This window comes from Scleropages formosus, chromosome 1, assembly GCF_900964775.1.
Source record: "Scleropages formosus chromosome 1, fSclFor1.1, whole genome shotgun sequence".
Classification (NCBI taxonomy): domain Eukaryota; kingdom Metazoa; phylum Chordata; class Actinopteri; order Osteoglossiformes; family Osteoglossidae; genus Scleropages; species Scleropages formosus.
The window spans coordinates 42,052,022-42,071,360 of record NC_041806.1 but is presented as its reverse complement, the minus strand read 5'-3'; the positions used below and the strand labels follow the sequence as shown (position 1 = coordinate 42,071,360).

The 19,339-nt window shown below is 46.9% G+C and overlaps 2 protein-coding genes across 3 annotated transcripts in view; both read left to right on the top strand.

Moving 5' to 3' along the window:
* mdn1 (midasin AAA ATPase 1) overlaps positions 1-16,495 on the top strand; it is a 47,280-nt gene extending 30,785 nt beyond the window's left edge. Inside the window, exons 64-102 of one of the 2 annotated variants that reach the window (XM_018743690.2) lie at positions 205-372; positions 1,345-1,624; positions 1,836-2,074; positions 2,221-2,316; positions 2,584-2,678; positions 2,853-2,977; positions 3,962-4,114; positions 4,277-4,386; positions 4,472-4,545; positions 4,657-4,840; positions 4,978-5,131; positions 5,254-5,400; positions 5,524-5,650; positions 5,800-5,905; positions 5,991-6,106; positions 6,224-6,619; positions 7,066-7,298; positions 7,460-7,600; positions 7,791-7,969; positions 8,087-8,248; positions 8,426-8,563; positions 8,657-8,786; positions 8,905-9,080; positions 9,231-9,371; positions 9,520-9,658; positions 9,822-10,135; positions 10,276-10,431; positions 10,778-10,879; positions 10,977-11,169; positions 11,276-11,446; positions 11,601-11,764; positions 11,955-12,044; positions 12,220-12,335; positions 12,448-12,622; positions 13,123-13,196; positions 13,307-13,421; positions 13,590-13,656; positions 14,426-14,568; positions 15,430-16,495. In XM_018743690.2, coding sequence (XP_018599206.2) covers positions 205-372; positions 1,345-1,624; positions 1,836-2,074; positions 2,221-2,316; positions 2,584-2,678; positions 2,853-2,977; positions 3,962-4,114; positions 4,277-4,386; positions 4,472-4,545; positions 4,657-4,840; positions 4,978-5,131; positions 5,254-5,400; positions 5,524-5,650; positions 5,800-5,905; positions 5,991-6,106; positions 6,224-6,619; positions 7,066-7,298; positions 7,460-7,600; positions 7,791-7,969; positions 8,087-8,248; positions 8,426-8,563; positions 8,657-8,786; positions 8,905-9,080; positions 9,231-9,371; positions 9,520-9,658; positions 9,822-10,135; positions 10,276-10,431; positions 10,778-10,879; positions 10,977-11,169; positions 11,276-11,446; positions 11,601-11,764; positions 11,955-12,044; positions 12,220-12,335; positions 12,448-12,622; positions 13,123-13,196; positions 13,307-13,421; positions 13,590-13,656; positions 14,426-14,568; positions 15,430-15,615 — 6,075 coding nt within the window. In that variant the 3' untranslated portion in view covers positions 15,616-16,495. Of the gene's footprint in view, positions 1-204; positions 373-1,344; positions 1,625-1,835; positions 2,075-2,220; positions 2,317-2,583; positions 2,679-2,852; positions 2,978-3,958; positions 4,115-4,276; positions 4,387-4,471; positions 4,546-4,656; positions 4,841-4,977; positions 5,132-5,253; positions 5,401-5,523; positions 5,651-5,799; positions 5,906-5,990; positions 6,107-6,223; positions 6,620-7,065; positions 7,299-7,459; positions 7,601-7,790; positions 7,970-8,086; positions 8,249-8,425; positions 8,564-8,656; positions 8,787-8,904; positions 9,081-9,230; positions 9,372-9,519; positions 9,659-9,821; positions 10,136-10,275; positions 10,432-10,777; positions 10,880-10,976; positions 11,170-11,275; positions 11,447-11,600; positions 11,765-11,954; positions 12,045-12,219; positions 12,336-12,447; positions 12,623-13,122; positions 13,197-13,306; positions 13,422-13,589; positions 13,657-14,425; positions 14,569-15,429 lie in introns of both variants that reach the window. The other variant, XM_018743689.2, reaches the window with a different exon arrangement.
* Positions 16,496-17,122: 627 nt separating this feature from the next.
* lyrm2 (LYR motif containing 2) lies at positions 17,123-18,580 on the top strand. Its single transcript, XM_018743886.2, has 3 exons — positions 17,123-17,280; positions 17,411-17,551; positions 18,448-18,580. Exons 1-3 carry the CDS (start codon positions 17,236-17,238, stop codon positions 18,526-18,528), a joined length of 267 nt encoding a protein of 88 aa, XP_018599402.1. The 5' UTR covers positions 17,123-17,235; the 3' UTR covers positions 18,529-18,580.
* Positions 18,581-19,339: the final 759 nt, after the last annotated feature.

Below are 19,339 nucleotides of genomic sequence, written 5' to 3'. Positions count from 1 at the left end.
ATACCTTCCATATAGATCCATTCACATGCAAATGCTTGATCGTGATGAATATTTTATAGCAGGCAAATACCAGAATCTCCTGTGCTTTTAGGAGTGCTCTGCGTGGTCCAGTGCTAGCTTAACGTTAATATGTACAGGATGCTCCATGTTTCACATTAATTTCAGCTACATTTCAGCGCTTTGTGTTGTTTCATTCCCTGCCAGGCTCTGGTGAACACATGGGATGAACAGGAACAACGTGCTAGGGAGAAGGAGCAGCTGGAGGCTAGTTTGTACCGCAATCGCACCCGCAGCCAGCTGCACGGGACTGGACTAAGCGAGGAGGAGCAGGAGGAGAGGGATTTCAGACACAGCTTTCCCCAGTTTGACAAGGTGCCCACTCATGTTAATGCTCTGCCCTCAAGAATCCATCCCTATTCAGCTACAGCACTGCTGACACTGACACTCAGACATCTATTAAGGGGGACATGTTGATTTTTGTTTTATTAAACTAAACTGGTTGCTTATTGTACAAACACAGCTGGCACAAAGGTCTATAGCTCATTTTGTTCGTAACTACAAAGTCACTTCAACACTAAATCAGTTAAGTAAAAGCTTAATAATGCAGACATCCTTTAATTTGTTTACCAGTTAGGTTTTGTAAAATTTTTGGTTAGAATTATAACAAAAAATAACCTTACAACTTTTTAAAAATGATTAACTTTGAGCTATTCTAAAATTTAAAACTTAATAAAAATGAGAATGTCATGTCCACAAACTCCTGTTCTGCACCCATTGTTGAATAATTCATCACGTAAACATGTGTAGCATTTGATCCTGATGTTCATCACATTGTAGACACAGTGGAAGTGAGTTGAATTAAGGCAGGCCTACCCTATTCTGTCTGGGTGCATTTTACTGCCAGTTAGCCACTGGGTGCATAAACATACAACACATTTGCTCCGCAACAGAAATTTTAGACGGATAGGTGGAGAAAATACAATTAAAATAAACTACGTTCAAACATCTGTGGCTTGACCATTCCTATTATGAAGAGAGTATGTATTATACTAATTTGCTTAAGGCACTTTTATTCAAAAGGACTTAGTAATTTCTTAAAGGTGCTGTGCCAGGAACCTTGCTGAGCCTTGACCTTGTAACTTGACCTCTGTGCTGCCTGATTATTGGTTAACTGTTTACTACACTCATTTTATAGTGGTAGTTTACATCAGTATCTTGGGTGTGAAATAGCTGCTTCTCTGCTCAGGATTGAAATCACTTTCTTGATGTCATCCTCACACTCCTGCACATTCTGGACTATGCTGGCTTATGGATTCAACTTGCTCTCCTCCCCTTGTTTTGCAGGACTTTGCCGACATCACTTCCCAGCCCAGTCTGGAGCAGCCAGCAGAGTCTATGGCGGAGGTGGAGGGCCTGGAGGCAGAGCCTGGTGACAACACCTCCCTCTCGGCAGCTTGCTTGTACACGTTGGTGCAGGTCCATCAGAGGTTGTGTCTTGGGTTTGCTTCATCACTCTGGTACCGGAAGAGTCCCCCAGTCAGTCAAAGCAGAGATCACATCGGTCCTCTGGTGTCCTCCTATCAGCTAGCGGCCCCTGTGATGTCACGCTTCTATTACCTGTTGGGTATGCTACGCTTCTCACATCCTTAAGGGTGCATGGTTAACATGACAATTCTCATAATTTTATAAATACAGCCCAAAGTGAAATTTACTTGTGAAAACGGTAAACAATGATAATGTAAATGTTGTGAAATGATGCTATGGTATCAGCATAGATCTTTCAAGTTTGTTTATGGATAATGGCACACTGAAGGAGTCCTTGTCTCTCCCCTCAGACTCTGAGATGAACCAGCAGCTGGTTGGGTCTCAGCTTGTACTCAGCACCCTTCTTCAGAACACAGTGCGGGGCACTGGCAGGGAGAGCGACCTGCACCTCCAGTCTGAAGGGCCCTACGATTTCTACCAGCACTCCAACATGAGGGAGGCTTGCCGCTGCCTTCCAGTCCTGGAGCAGATGGCTGCTGCTGTTGAACAACGGCTGGAGGAATGGCCGGAGCACCCAGCCCTCATGCAGGTGGGATAGCGGGCTGTAATGGGGAAAAATGCTTTAGATTTAAGAGGCTCAGCAAAGGGCATGCTGGGGATATACAGGCCTGGGTAACAAATGGTATCAGATGACTGATCAGTGTGTGTTTCAGTGATCTCTGTTCTTTCTTCCAGCTGATGGTGGTGATTGAGCGAATCATGGGCTTCAGTCTGTCCAGTCCATTGGCCAAGTTCCTAAATGGCCTGGAGATCTTGCTCAACAAAGCCCAGGTGAAGCTTGCTTCTCCTTTGGGACCCGGTGTCTGCCCACATTATCACCTCATACACTGTCCTTAATGCTGTCCTGGCACGCCTCCCCACAGCCCACTCGCTCAGCTGGTCGAGGCACCTGTCACCTTCTGCTCCCCCCCCCCCCCCCCCCCCCCCCCCCACATTAGGCCATTCTTCCTTTTCCTCAGTTCTGTTGCTATCTTCGTAGCCTTTTTGTCCACACTTCCACACTGCCATATCTACACCAGCCCTTGTTGTGCCCCCTAGGACTGGGAGAACAACGCTAGCCGAGCAGTGTCCCTAAGGAAGGAGCTGGAGGCCGTCACACAGCTTATCATTGAGTGGCGCAAGCTGGAGCTCAAGTAAGGCCCAGGCCTTCTGGCAGTTCCCTTTTGTCTTCTCTTCATTTTCTCAACAAACACAAGCAATTCTGTTGCACCCTTAATTAAGTTTTAATAATCATGTTCATTCTTCTAAGAGCTCAACTTCAGGAGTTTTCTCCATTTATAAATGGCTCATTTTACTCTTTCCTGCAGCTGCTGGTCCAGCAGTCTGGACAACGCCCTGCAGCGCCACACCGAGAGGTCAACAAAGCACTGGTTCTCCATCTACCAGCTCACAGAGAGGTACCTCCAGGAACACGGAGCAGACGCTGCCACAGGTGAGGTCCCTTTTCTGCTTTGTCTCTGAACATCCTACATTTACATTTATTCCTTTAGCTGATGCTCTTCTCCAAAGCAGCTTGCAGGATTAAGTACTTAGAATTATGAGTAGTCGTCCACTTACGATAGGGTTCTGTATCCTGTCATTTGTCAACTTTATGGTGTGCAAATTGTATTATAAGGGTATATAAACAACATGTATGAATGTTATGTTTTACAGTAGGGCTTTAATTCACTAATTTCACATGCTATTCATGTTAAAATATCACAAATATAGAAAAATAATATAAACGCAGTATTTATAAAATTAAATGCAGTACAGGTAATTATAAAACTGTAGTTAAGCCTGTGCACTATTCATTAAAGAAGAAAGGATGCCCACTTTATTCATTGATAGCCATTTTAAATAGTGGCTAATTTGAAGGGAATCACAAGCAAGATGTTTTACAAACAAAATGCAATCACTGCTAGACACTCAAACACTGACAGACTGAAGTTGAAGCCGTCTTTGGCATTACAACCACGTGTTAGGACTCAGAAATAAGATAATCAAGTTAATGGGGACGGTCATCTTAAGTTTGGGTGGTTGTGAGTTGCATATGTTGTAACTCAAGAACCACCTGTATTTACTCTGTATACAGCAGGGTAACTTTTACTCAAGAGCACTATAACTAGAAGTGGGACTGATACCTTCAAATGCGAGGCAGCACCTCTAACCATCACAATGCCTGTTATCTTACCCTCTAACTGATCTAGTAACCCATTATATGTTGATAGAAAGTAGAGTCTTGGGGGGGGTTGGAAAATTTTGTGATACATGGAGTCTCATAGGAACATGGAAAGGTATAACTTGTCAGGCAGTAGGGCACAAAAAAAAAACAGTGGTTGACCTCCTTTCCCCCTCCTTGGTTATCCCTATGTTAAGGTTTTGTTTTTTTTTTTTTCCCCCTCTCTCTCTCTCCACCCTTTCTTTCCTTCAGCAGGAGATAGTGTGGATAGCCTGTCCATCTCCTCGGTGTCCTCCACTTTGCAGGCCTTCATAGAGGGCTCCTCGCTGGGGGAGTTCCATACCCGCCTGGAAATGCTTCTCACCTTCCACTGCCACCTGCTGCTGGCTTCTTCACAGGAAGCCCAGGGTGAGGTCTCATCACATCCTACCCATGTGATATCCCATCTGTGACCTGTACAACTTGTCCCACTTGATGGTCATGACAGTTTTAGCTGCACTCAACAATTATCGTATTTATGAACATTTTATTATATGTTAATCTGACTGCAGTATATTACTGCCTTTCCAGCTTCTCTGAGTGGGCTCTTCTGGAATCTGTACAAGTACTACAGTCAGTTCTCAGAGAGCATACATGCCAAAATCACCCAACTGCGGCAGCCGATCGAGAAAGAGCTCAAGGTATGGCTAGCTGACTTTTTTTTAAAAATTTCTTTAAATGAAAGCTTCACCCTTCCCAACTAACTACACATCTTGTCATCTACAGGACTTTGTCAAGATTTCCAAGTGGAATGATGTCAACTTCTGGTCCATAAAGCAGTCTGTCGAGAAAACCCATCGGTTAGTTTTGAATTTAGTATAATCATGGTATATGATCACATAGAGAAAATTTAGCGCCTTATCTCACATGCAGAGACTATGACCTGTGTGTGTGTGTTCCCACACACTCAGGACCCTGTTCAAGTTTGTGAAGAAGTTTGAAGCAGCACTTAGCACTCCATGTGCCCTGGAGTTGGTAGAGCAGGGCAACAGCGCCAACCTGGACAGCATTGACTCCAACACTGAGGAGACTCCACTCCACAGGCTGCACCAAGTGCTGAAGAGAGCCCTCCCAGGGAAGAGTCAAGAACTGCAGGTACAGCATACTGTATGTCACATATGGGTCTTGCTTTTGTGTTGTCCTGTTGTGAACACTCATGTAAAGCAAGAGCAACTAGTAACTAGTGCTATAGCTGTGTGCAGTGAGGTTACAGTGATGTGTTCATGTGACAGGTTGATGTGTCCGAGGAAGGTGCACCCAGCCTCGATCCCTCATTGCTGCAGAGCCGTCTGCCCTCCCTCACCAAGAAGATGAGGAAGATGTGCGTGCAGCTCGCAAAGAAGAGCTCTCTGTCTGAGCTATCGGAAGACCTGGATCAGTTCACCGGTGAGACTTCATCACATTTTCCGTGAACTTCATGGCAGCATTTGGAGCTCGCGCTTCGGCACCGTGTCCTTTTGTGACCTCACACCCTTGCCATATGATGTGATGCATCACTACCTCCCCAGCCGAAGTGATCAGGAACATGCGCGAGCTCCAGAGTCTGGCTGTGAACCCATCTGCAGAGAAGGAGAAGCAGAAATCTGAGGCCAAGCACATCCTGCAGCAGAAGCAGAGAGCGCTTTCCGATCTCTTCAAGATGCTAGCACAGATTGGTACGCTTTGAAGCTGCTGAAAAAGGGGTTTCCACTTCTGTTGGAAGCTAGTTGGTCCCATTCAGCTGTAAATATGAAAGTCATCAAGGGATCACAAGAGAATCCTCCTTTTCTCTTTGGCAGGCCTGTCATACCGCAAAGGCTTAACGTGGGCACGCAGTGCCAGCCAAGAGGAGACGCTGTGTCTACCGCCCCTGGATGTGGCCACTGCCCTGTCCACCGTCAGGACAACTGAGGAGACTGAGAAAAAGTGAGGAACGTGACAGATAATTCCAATTTCACACTCATCGTCCTTTTCCAGCGTGCAGCGTTTACACTCAGTGCTGTGACTTTGCCATGGACATGTTTTAAATGTGTTCAGGATTGCGCTAAGGAGCCTGTGTGTGCTAATGCTTTCAGGCTCTTCGAGGAGATGATGATGGCATGGGAGGGCTGTGAGAAGTACTTCTATCGCTCATGGGCCCGGAGGAACGCACTGCAGACTGCACTCCAGAGTGCGGCCAAGGTGACTGGCACAGCAAGGAGTGTATGTGACTGTGTGTGATTCAGGAGATTAAGTCTCTGTGTATATCTCCATGTGTGTTTTGCAGGAGCTGGGCTTGGGCAATGTGGAGCGCTGTAGAGGATTCTCCTCCCATTTGCTGAAGCTGTTACTCAGACAGAGGCGCCGTCTCACTGGGCTTACGGAACAGTGGGTCCGATTCAGGTACCACATCCAGCACACCTGGTCCCACCCCTTCATTAATCTGAACCCCTGAGCTCCATTTGCCCTCACACAGCACTCCATCGCTGGACATGTGTGCTTTTTCACTCTGAAATACAGGCAGCTCATTGGATGCCTGCAGGGGGTGCAGTCCCACTTGGGTGCCACTGGGGACAGAGAAGGTGCCCTGCCTCCACAGGAGTCCCTGAAGGGGTGGACATGTCGGGCTCAGTCCCTGGCCACGCTATGCACCCTGGTCTTGGAACAGCTCTCCATGGTGCTCCGCTGCTGCCCTGAAGGAACAGACCCGGCCGATGGTCCCCAGGGGCCCACTCTGAGGTACCTGTCTCCCCTGGACAAGCACTGCCAGCCCCTGGGATGCCAGATGAGGAGGGGAGACCCATCCTGGGTGCAGGCAATGCAGAAGGTGTCTGGGATGTTGGCTAAGACCAAAGCGCTGAAGGCTGAGCTGGATGAGTTGATGCAGCAGTCTGCTGCAGAGACCCTGCACACCTGGTGAGTGAATATGACCAAGAATAAACATCTGTTTCAACTTAAACACCTGCTGAGTTTTAACCGTTCCTCTCAGCGCAGAGCTCCTCTGTCTTCTCTAACAGATGATGTACGTCATCTTGAAAATAAGGGTCAGATAACCAAATAGGTAACAATAAATGAATATATTGACAAATTCTTCCTATATATGCATATGTGACCTAATTTTGGGTAAAAACATAACAGCAATGTCATTTACAGGTGATTAATACTTACTTGAATGGCTCCAATAAAAATTGCCCAGCTGCATAAATGGGTACATAATTATAAGAAGCTTATTATACAGACCTTCCATCATAAATAGTTTGGAGAAAAGCATCATATATACGAACAAAGGAATAAATAAATAATACATGTGAGGGCCAGGTTCATTTCTCAGTTTTGACCAAGCCACTCTGTTTGGCTCTCAGGACCCACTTCACAGCGTGCTCCTTGGGGCTGGACTGTCTCAGCACTGTGGTGGCTCAGATGACTGCGGTGGAGGAACTCTTCACCCCTGTCCTGCTCGAGGGAGCTGCAGGGAGCCGTGGTCAGCCTGCCCTGAAACGCAGCCTACAGCATGTGCGGGGAGAGGTGCAGGCTAGCCTCGTGGAATTCGCCTCGTGGAAGACGCAGCTGCTGTCCATTGGCAGCATTCACCAAGGTTATTGATTTTACCGTGTTCTTCCAGAGGACACTAGAATGTCACACAGATGTGGCTGTGACACATGGAGGCTCAGGAAGACGACTCATTAACAAAAACCAGTCCTGTATTTGAACAGCAACTTCACATCTCTGCTTCTTTATTTACAACCTCTCCTCCAGAGCTCCCAGAGACGTTCTATTCCAGATTCTCTGAGCAGCTGGAGAAGGCCGTCAACAAGGTGTTATGTGCAGTGCAGAACCTGGTCAAGAGTAGGAATGGCAATAAGGAACAAGAGCAGCACCTCAGAAAAACCAGCAAAGGTGAGGAAATCTGTCCTTAAACTGTGAACCTTTTCTTTGCATCAAGGGGCAGAATGCCTCCGGTTCTTTCACGAGAAACTCAGTACACCCTAATTAACTGTAAATGCCGCTGGGAATTTTTTAAACAATTTTTTTTTTACACCTTTAGAGCATGAAGTATAATATGGTGCCAAATATGCCATTATTTTAGATGGCACGGAGGAGTCAGCAGAGGACCTGCTAAAGACTGGACACCTAACCAAACTTCTGGAGGAGAATTTAAGTGAAGAAATCTCTTTCCTCTCACTGCAAGAGATTAACACATCAATGGAGAAGCTGCTGGGAGGACTTGGATCCCACAGGGATGCCTGCTCTCCTCAATATCTCCTGGTGCGGTGCAAACCAGTCCACAAATACATCTCCATGAAGCTGCAAACATGCTGGTGTCTCAAAAGCCTGTTTTCTGTGGTTGTTTGTGGCATGTTCCTGTACATGTATTGGTTACAGGAGCTGAGTGATGCCTGCAGGCTGCTGGTTCGACTGCTGCCCATGATGAGCGTGTATTCAGAACTGGTGCGCCATTACCTGGCTATTTCCCTAGGAGCCCACAGAAGCACGGGCAAGCTGCTCTCCGTCCTGGCCAGCATCTTCACAGAGCTGGCCCAGAAGGTACTCCGTCACAGCTCTCCTCTGATTGGGCCAGATGAGGAAATGCAGTTTGTAGTAGGAATCCTAAAAAGATCAACCAGTGTTGCATTTATGTGTTTTATATGCTTTATGGAGGAAAAGAATGATCAGTTTCCAAATAAGCACATTTTAGTGATCTCTCCCCATTGTGTCTTCTAGGGCTTCTGCTTACCCCAAGACTTCACAAGCAGTGGCGATGGTGAGGGCGCTACACAGTTCCACGATTATGAAGGAGGTGGCATTGGCGAGGGTGAAGGCAGCAAAGACGTCAGCGACAAGATCGAAAACGAAGAGCAGGTACAGGCTGTTGGAAGTTGGCATGTAACCCCATGAACTTTTCCACAATCTGACAACAGCCATCTGATGTTTTCCTTGTGTTGTCTGTTGTAGATTGAGGACAGTTTCCAGGAGGGGCAAGAGAAAGAGGACGAAGAACAGGCCAAGAGAGACGTTAAAGAAGAAGACAATGCCATAGAGATGTCAGAGGACTTTGACGGCAAAATGCATGACGGAGAACTTGGTTGGTACATTTTTTTGGAGCTGGAAAAAGCTTTCATAGTGCAGAAGCAGACAACCTGCGCATCTCCGGTATGCATATCTAGTGTGTATACATGATCAGTGTCAACACATCGTTGCAGGCGAGGACAATGAGGAGGACTCTGAAAAAGAGGATGACAAAGAGCTGGACAAGAAAATGGGAGACCTGGGAGAAGGCCAGACAGAAACGCTGGACGAGAGGATGTGGGGTGATGAAGACGAGGACGACCCTGAGTCCAGTGACAAAGAGGAGGAATTCGGCGCAGGAATGGATGAGGTATTGGCACACTTCAGCATTTCAGCACACCCTACCTTACATGAGTCATCTGGAGAAAAAAGATATTCTCTGCAAATTAGTGCCAACATTCCTGTATTTCCACCAAGTGAAGGAGAAAGCTTCTGCTGTTGATGATGGTTGATGTTACAGGGCGAGTCAGAGCTGGTAGCAAAGGATGACAACCTGGATGCTGGAGATGCCAACAAAAATGACAAGAAGAAACAGGACAAAAACAAAAATGAGGAGGACACAGAGGAAGGGCAAGATAAGATTCATGAGCAAACTGATGAGGTAATGTGTTTTGGTTTTTATTAGAATTTTCACATGCCTGGTGTAAGCAGATATTAATGCTGAAGGGCACCAATCAGACATACAAACTGAGACTTTCTTCCACTTTACTGTGGTACATCACATTGACTGTTTGGTGTTGGTGTTCCAGCGAGAGTTTGACGAGAATGAGGTAGACCCGTACCATGGCAAGCAGGAGAAGAAACCAGACTCTGAGGCCATGGACTTGCCAGATGATGTCAACCTGGATGAGGGTGATGAGCAGGCTGGGGAAGAGCAGGAAGGAGAAGGTGAGGAGAGGGAGAGGTGGATGGAAAGGAAAGAAGGATGGACATTTTGGTCCTTGGACTGCAAACGAGATGAATGAAATTACAGGGTATGAGCACTTGGGTAAGATTCTGCTGAATAGATAATTAGGAATCATACTGAGGAAATATTTGTTTACCATTGCAGAAGACAATCCATTTGACATAGACGAGATGTCCATGGAGGTGGACGAGAAGGAAGGGTCGGAGGGCGAGGGTAAGGAGGAGGGGCCAGAGGGGATGTCCGATGAGCAGCAGGATGACCAGGGTAAAGAGATGAGCCAGGAGGGGGACAAACCTGAGGAGGAGACTGGAGAAACAGAAGGTGACAAAGAACCAGAGAGTAGCGAGAGTGCTGAGAAAGAGGAGGAGACATCCAGTGAGGATGAGAAAGACAAGGGGAACGAGAAAGGAAAAGAGGAAGACAAGGCCATTCCGACTGACCAAGGCCAACAACTCAAGGTTTGTCTGTTTGTCTTTATCACACTTGTGCATATCTATGAGCCAGAAGCATGAATAGCTCCATTCTTGGACTTCAACAAGTCTGGGTTAGAAGTTCATGTTCTTCATGTGGGAATTGAATGTGGTCATTTCATCCACAGGAGGAAGAGCAGGAAACAAAGGAAGATGAGGAACAGCCAGAGTCAGTGGAGAGGAAGGAGCACGATACCGATGGGCAGACAGGAGAGGAGAACGTGCAGAGCGATACCGCGGTGGAACTGGCTGGAGATGCATCAGAGCGGGACCAAGCTAAGGAGGTACCCAACACTGGGGTGGCAATCTTATACTTTGACTACACTTAGATTACAGACACCATCTACATTTACATTTCCGGTGAGTGATTTTGCAAATACTTTTGCACAGTGAATACTAAGATGACAACTTTGTCCACAGTGACTAGATACGCTGCACTAAAATGCCAACATTTATTCAATCATCTGTACAATGGAATAATGTGACACACACACACACACTGAGGGCAGTTTAGAGGTACCAATTCACTGTGGGAGGAAACGGCGGCACCCATAGGAAACCCCCATTTGTGTACATCTGGTCATTCCCTCAGTAACACCCCACACTGCAACTTACAACTTCCGTCCACAGGAACACGGGACAGGGGCAGCTGATGCCAGTCAGTCCGAGGGTCACGAGTCCAAGCTGATGGCACGGATCTCCTCTCTGAAACAGAGCCAGAGCAAGACGCAGGTTCGCATCAGTCTTGATCATCAGAATGTCCTCATACTTTCAGTCTGGTCCACCCTAGGCATTACAACTCTGTGTGTGTCCTACCAATCTGTTTCAGAGCTTCAAGAGAAAGCCGGGTCGGGCGGATAACGAGAGGTCCACTGGTGACGACAGTGACCGGGTCAACAAGCGGCTGCGCATGGTGGAGAGCGGGGAGGAGAGGCAGCAAGACTGCACCCGTGACCAGCGGGAGTCAGACCTGTATGAGCACATGAAGGAGGGCGAGCAGGACCACGATGCCCAGACCTATGGTACACTGCGGAGACTCAGCAGCGCAGTCTCGGTGGCAGAGCCTCCAGGGTCAACTTCCTTCCTGCCCGAAACTGTTCTTGGAACCCGTGTTTCTGCCGTTGACAGATGTTGCCAGTGCTGACCAGCAGAAACCAAATGGAGCTCAGCAGCAAACTGAGAAAGATGAAGAGGAGGATGTTTCCATGGACACGGAGGAACCCGAAGAAGATCTGCAGATGGTCGATACCCAAGAGCTGAAGCCAGAGAAGCTAGATACTACCAAGGCTTCACAGAAAGGTACTAGAGCAGCAGGGGGTTTCTCTCTCTCTCTGTGTGTGTGTGTGTGTGTGTGTGTGTGTGTGTGTGTGTGTGTGTGTGTGTGTGTGTGGGCGTGGGCACCTCTGAGAGAGAGAAGGAGAGACGGGAATTTTGGGTATACTGTGTGTTTCAGGACTGGAGAGCAGTGAACTGGAGGCTCAGAGGCAGCAGAATGATGACGAGGAGGATAAGAGGTCAGAACATGAAGAGGAAGAGGGAGATGAAGAGCATCCAGAGAGAAGCTGGGAGTCCAGCATACACACTGTGCCTGAGCTGCTGCTGATGGACCTCCACAAGGTAACTTAGCAGAACAACTGCACCTACAACAGCTGGAGACAGATTGGTCAGAGAAACTAGGAGGTTCCACTGCGCTTTCTGTTTGGAATGTTAACGTAATTGTGACCACTGAAGAGTCTGTGCTGGCAGTTTTGGTCATATGATGTTTTGATATTTTGTGTGTGTGTGTGTGTGTGTGTGTGTGTCACAGACCCCATTCAGGGACCCAGAGGAGCTGAGGAAGGAGCTAGAACAACAGCTGGAGGCCTGGCAGAAGCAGCCTCCTGGCACACAGGATGAGGTAATGTCATGACCCAGGTTGTCACCTCACTGCAGAAATGTGACCACAAGTCCAGTAGTAATTTTTTCATTGTAATTCCAGTCCCTTCTCAGTCAGTGTGAAACTTTACTTGTACGGTGTCATCTGTGAGATTACCAGTAGCCATGACTTCCCTCCCCCACTGGCCTTGCATCAGGAGAGCACCGCCACTGCCATGTGGCACCAGTACCAGCTGCTGACCTCCCCGCTGTCCCAGCAGCTGTGCGAGCAGCTGCGGCTCATCCTGGAGCCCACACAGGCGGCCAAGCTCAAGTAAGTGAATCTCTCCGAGGCCACGCCCCCTCGAGGGCACATGTCATTGAGAATATGGCTCTCTGAGGCTGAGCTCTAAGCGTGTCGGTGGCGTGCTCTCGTCTTCCAACAGGGGCGACTACCGCACAGGCAAGCGGCTGAACATGCGCAAGGTCATCCCCTACATCGCCAGCCAGTTCCGCAAGGATAAGATCTGGCTGAGAAGGACGAAGCCCAGCAAGAGAGAGTATCAGATATGCCTGGCTGTGGACGACTCATCCAGTATGATTGACAACCATTCTAAACAGGTACGCTTTTCGGGATTGAATGACAAGGTGGTTGATGCTAAATAGAGTTTCTGCCCATAGTTTGTATACAATGAAAAGCACCCTCTGTTGGAGTGGGGGGGGTGAAAGATATTATTTGAACAATGTTTCAGCTAAAGAAACTTGCATTTATTCATGTAGCAGACACTTTTCTCCAAAGCAACTTACAACGTTAAGCTTCTAACAATTTATTTACCCATTTATACAGCTTGGTAATTCTTTACTGGAGCAAAGTTACATTACGCCACCAGCTGTCCCACTTGGAGGTTTTACTTCTTCGCACAGCAGGGAAAATTCAATATACTCTGGCACATAACCTCTGAAATGCGCTGTTTTAAATGAACTATCTGAGATCTCTTGAAGTGCATGTGTAATTGGCAGCTAATGCACAGACCCCACAGTTTGACTTCTCTCTCTCTCTCTCTCTCTCTCTCTCTCTCTCTCTCTCTCTCTCTCTCTCTCTCACCCACCCTGTCGAGCAGTTAGCCTTCGAGTCTCTGTCTGTCATCGTCAACGCTCTCACTCTCCTGGAGGTGGGACAGGTGTCTGTGTGCAGGTGAGGTTTTGAACACAGCTGTGTGGACTCTGGCAGGTAAATCAGATATGCTGACCATGGTCACGGGCCTCAATTTTTTTTTAAATTTTTTTTTTTTAATTTTTTTAAAGCTTTGGAGAAACAGTCCAGTTGCTGCACCCCTTCCACCAGCAGTTCAGTGACCAGTCGGGTGCTCGAATCCTGAGGCTCTGCCAGTTCCAGCAGAAGAAAACCAGAATAGCACAAGTAAGAACATGATTTCTTTCACAATATGTTTCACATGCTGATGACATATTTTCTCATTCCACCTGTTAATGGACCACCTCATGTGACTTTACTGATCTTACTTGACCGAATGATTCAGATTTGAATTACACTGATATTCCTGTTCATGATATTCTCCTTTCCTTGCAGTTTTTGGAGGCCTCTGCCAGCATGTTTTTCTCTGCACGGCAGCAGGCCAGCGGCCTCAGTACCACAGGTGAGTTGCGAGTCTGAGCAGAAAGGAGGGGTTCGAAGATGAATCTCCATTCTGGTCTCTGGGTCCTTGGCAGTGTCCACCAGTCTGTTAGTTTCAAAGCTGGGACAGAACACTGATCATTTGCAAGTCGTGATGTAGGATTTGTAACGTCTGTCACAGTTTACTATATCGCCTGTTTATTTAACTGAAATCCTTGTCCAAAGTTACTTACAATTTGATATTGGTATACCGAGATGCTTAAAATGATTTACGTATTTATACAGCTGGGTAATTTTAACAACTGCTTTGGGGTAAGTACCTTGATCAAGAGTACTACAGTGGGAGTGGGGTTTCAAACTCCAAGGCCCAAGGCGAGTGCTTTAACCACTGCGCCACCTGCTGCCCTGTTGTGTCCCATGTCCTTCGTGTACAGTAAGAGAGAGAACTGAAGGCGCAGTGACTGTTCTGCTATATAGGGTCTTTACTTTGGGGCCTCAAGCCTCGATGTTCCCAAAACTCGACAAACGAGCCTTCGGAGTCCCTGCGAAATGTACAGCTGGTCACAGCCTCCCATTCAGCGCCTGGTTCTGAGAATGCTGATCCAGATGAAATGAACTTGACACTTTTGCACCACACTGGATCTCTCAGTTCACAGCTAGGGGCTTCAGGTTTCAGCAGCTTCCTCTCAGCATAGCTGCCCTGCTGACGAGGAGCTTGAAATGGGAGACGGAGGGGCGCCCGGGAGCAACTCTGGCTCCCTGAAATCTGACCGGGCCCTTTTTATCCACAGAGACCGCGCAGTTGCTGCTGATCATGTCCGATGGCAGGGGGCTGTTCCTGGAGGGGAAGGAGCGGGTCACAGCGGCTGTGCAGGCTGCACGCAGCAGCGGCATCTTCGTTATCTTTGTGGTGCTGGACAACCCCAATTCCAGGGTAACATCACAGTTGTTTTCCAGTCCTTATAGCTCTCATGCCCTAAGGGGCGTTGTACTGATTTGACCAGTGTTGTGCTTCACGTTTTATAACTGTTTTTGCAATAGGTAAACTTGTAAGATCTTCTTGACATTAACCTATGCAGTTACACTGGCTCCTCGTCATGCAGAGCAGAACAAATGTTCAAAGACGCATGTTGCAACAAAATGTGGTGCATATGTGTATGTTGCACAGATACATGGGATGAGATGGTAAGTAATCAGAGCTGAACAGGAGCTTTTGGGGTAACATGTTTTTATTAAGTTTCCAATTAGTTATATATTAACGATGCTGAAAGGTAATGAGAATATTAAAATAAGTTGTATTTTTTTATTTTAGCTATATCCAAGATTTTTACAGACCATAATCCATAAATAAAGGAACATTTGTATTAAGCTTCTGTCGATTGTGATTTACATTACATTTATCCTTTTAGCTGAAATTTTTCTCCGAAGCAACTTAGTGTTAGCCTATCTAGTTATTTGCTCATTTGTTCAGCTGGGTAATGTTACTGGAGCAACTGAGGGTAAGTACCTTACTCAGGGGTACTGCAGCCAGAGGTGGGGTTTGAACCTGTGACCTTTGGGTCCAAAGGCAGTAGGTCTAACCAGTATGCTACCAGCAGATTTAGTAGTAAAAGTGACCCTGGAGTTACAAAGAAGAAGTGTTAGGAACAGCCCGCCAGGTGTGTCTGAGGAGCCAGTATTTTTCATTGAAAAAAGGCAGATGTTTTATATAATATACTTTAGTTAGCCAACCTTCCGAATGTGGAAAAAAATATGGGGAGTCATAACCTTGAAACTGTGCGTTACCCTTCCTCAGGACTCCATCCTTGACATCAAGGTGCCCATCTTCAAAGGACCAGGAGAGATGCCAGAGATCCGCTCCTACATGGAGGAGTTCCCCTTCCCCTTCTACATCATCCTCCGCGACATCAACGCCCTCCCCGAGACCCTGAGCGACGCGCTGAGGCAGTGGTTCGAACTTGTTACAGCATCCGACCAGTAGGGCTCCGAGGGTCCCCGCAAGGGGCCGCCGCACAGCCCAGAGGACTGCACCGCGCCGCACTGCTGCTATCCCTCCGACACGGAGAGACGAGACAACCCAACTGATGCTGTGTATATGTGCCTTTTCCCCTGGACTCTTTTATTAGATTTTAAGTGTTTCATGGCCACCTGATCTTCACTTCTCCTTTCTTTAAATGAGAGACTTGTGTTACATTGAGAGCCTCTTTTTTTTTTTTTTTTATATATACAGGGAAAAAAAGGTGTCTACCAACTTTTGGACACTGCATGACTGAACCTAGTGCGATGTGAAAATGCAATGAGCTCACTGTGAATGTGGGGAGCCCCTGAGTTTCTCTGCAGTGTGCGTGCTCTGGTTTGTCAGTTAACAATGTGAAGCACACGCATATTTGAAGAGTTAATGAAGATGATGGAGGACAGTGTGTTTTCTACTAATAGTTTCTTTGTTGATAAAACCTCTGCCACAGATGTGTGGCGAAAATGCATGTTTGTTTGAGCCATTTAAACAGATTAACTGAAAATGTGCCTTTTACACAGTTATGACTCACCCTTTGATACAATGCCAGTGCCCACAAAATTAATGTAGATTAACTTTTCATGGAGCTCCACTGAGAATGAATATTCCTGCCCCACGTAGCAGCTGTATGTGAGCTCATACTTGTAGAGGTTTAGGCTTCAATTGTACATCAGTATTTTTAGATGACGATTATCTATGTAAACCTTTTGTATAGTGACAGCTGTCAGTCTGTAAGGATCAAAGATGGTTCACCACTATTTCTCCCTATGCACCTTCATGAAAAAAACAATCCAGGTACCTTTAAAATTTAACGTTGGAAAGTATGGTATAAATAAAATGTTGGAACTGTTGCTCCCTGTAAATTTTTTTTTCTGCCAGTAGTTTCTGTTCAAGGTGGTAGTGAGCTTGGCTCTTAGTTTGCAACTTCAGCTCCCATTCCCTGCTATTGCTGTAATAACATACAGTACCTCTGATACTCTTGCTACTTATCTTGAGTTACTCCAGAAGAAATACCCTGGTGTATAAAAGGGTAAACTAATGTAACCTGGTTAGGATGAAAATATCAAATTTATTATGATTACTATTTATGGTTGGTTGGATTTGTTAATAATAATAATAATGGGGCAGCCAGTTGTGTAGCTCTTAAGGATGTAGACTTGTAATCAGGTATTTTGTTGGTTCAAGCCTCGCTCCTTGCTACTGCTATAGTACCTTTGTTCCTCTGGTTAAAAACCCTGCTGAATAAAGGTAAAGTCTGCGAGTCGATTAGGGAAAACAGCATTATTTTTATATCAGGTGCTGTTTCAACCTTCGGTCCAACAGAGGGCGCTTGTGTGTTCGTGTATATCGTTGCCAGACAGGCGGCGGCGGCGCCGCGTTACGTCTAAGTGTACTTCCTCCGCGCCGACAGAGGGCGCTGTGCGTCCAATGGGGGCCACAGTGCGTGTAATTTCTCAGCGCCGACAGAGGGCGCTGTGTGTAGTGCGTGCAGTTTTCTAAAGGTCGTCTGAGCGTGTGCGATTGGAGCGTTGTGGAGGGTCCGCTTTGTGAAAGTTTTCTATTAAAAGTACGTTCATTTAAGATGCCATGTCAGCCTCAAGGTTACCTCCTGCAGCGCTTAGCCTCAAACAGGTAACGGAGCTGTGTGGCACCCGGCTCTGTGTCTCTGTGTGTGTGCGTCTCAGAGAGAGAGAGAGAGAGAGAGCTCAGCTCAGACGTGAACGGCGGGCGCTAACCTCTCTCTCGCTTTCCCGCCGCCCAGTTCCTGCAGCGGCAGCGCGTGCTCGCTGTGTACCGGCGCATCCTGAGAACCATCCGCCAGGTGCCGGACGAGGCGGACCGGCGCTACCTGCGCGAGTGGGCGCGCGACGAGTTCCGCAGGAACAAGGAGGCCTCGAACCCGGTCCGTTTCCATGATCGTGCTTGAAAACACACAGAGAGAGAGAAAGACAGACAGAGCGTGTGACACAGATCCACCCGTTGCGACTGACCTTTAGTTTAAAACACTGGTTTTATTCCCCGCCGACCCCCTAGCGGTAGTCATTCTTCTTCAGTGGTTCGGCAGTATAATAGTGTTGTTAATATAATAATTATTATTATTATTGCTGTAACCTGCTTACCACATCTGATTGATGCACACAGCTGGCTGTTTACCACGGTAATTCAGTGTAACTTCCCTGCACGCCGCCTTATCCTGGGCTCCGTGGGTGGTCTTCGGGGACGCGTGAAGCGCAGAGAAAACACTGAACAAAGGCAGAAAACAAAAGTGTAACTATCATGTTGTTACTGTCTCTCACTTGCTGTCATCGCAATCGCTCTGCGTGCTTCTGTTATGTCACGTGGGTCCACATGGGGGAGATTGTTGTGCAGGTGTACTGTTTTGTTATTGGACACCTTTTTAGGTCACATTAGCCTCACAGGCCAGGGTATGATCTTACCGCGGTCAAGAACACTGCATCAGGTGCAGGGGACACACACACACACTGACTTTCTGAACCGCTTGTCCCATTCGGGGTCGCGTGAACCGTAGCCTAACTCGGCAACACAGGACACAAGGCTGGAGGGGGAGGGGACACACCCAGGGCGGGACGCCAGTCCATCGCAAGGCAACCCAAGCGGGGCTCAAACCCCAGACCCACCGGAAAGCAGGACCCGGTCCAACCCGCTGTGCCGCCGCACCCCCCAGGTGCAGGGCATGGGGCTGAAATCAGCAACCTTCAGGTTATAAGCTGTTCACCAGTGTTACTTTCTGCTTACCTTAATACTGGTTTTTTGCTTATTTCTTGCTGTTTTGGGCAGGATGCCATTCGCATGATGATCACTCAGGCCAACATGCACCTCGAGGAGCTGCAGAAGTCCCTGGCGCTGGCTGGAAGCTAACAGCGCGGCCCGCGAGTGTGCCGCAGATCCCATGTCCGCATAGCACTGCAACATGCGTAACTGTCCTGTCGTTGGATTTGAGGCTCTGGACTCGCACCGTTTCACGGTCAGTTCATCTGTAACCTGGTCAAGGTGAATGATGTTGAACTGCCGAATATGACTTTTGAGGAGACGCTTGGTTTTGTGTAGCTAATACTCAGAATGATGTAATATTCTGACCAGTTACTGTACAACACGCTTACTGTACATGCATTACTTGATGATGCTGGAAAATGTTCATTTAAATCAAAATCTAAAATGATGTGATTTCTAGTGTTTTACATAGGTTTTGTTTTTTCTTAGTATCAGTGCACATTTGCTAGGGGTATAAAAAGTGGTGCATTGAAAACAAGCTTTTAGTTAAATATTTGTATGTCTTATAAGTTCTAACTTACTATATTTCACACGATCTGCATACATTCAGAAACAAACATGTGAAGATGACCTACAATCTTGTTCATACAGCTGAAATCTGACCAAAAAAAACCCACACTATGAACTCAGATTTGTGAAGTGGTTTGAAAACTAAAGCACGTGGCTTTCTAAATAAGAGTATAGTTGCGCTTTAATTTCAGCGTCCATGTAAACCAGTTTTATTAACAAAAGAACATTTAAACATGAATGACCTGTCTTCCTTTTTGACACACTAAAAAAAATGGATGATAGCATACGGTGTTTCCAGTGTAAGTGTACACAAGCATGCAGCAAGACATACAAAAGGCACAATCACAAAAAGTTTGGTCAGTTCTTTCATAAAGTTAATGAAAATCAG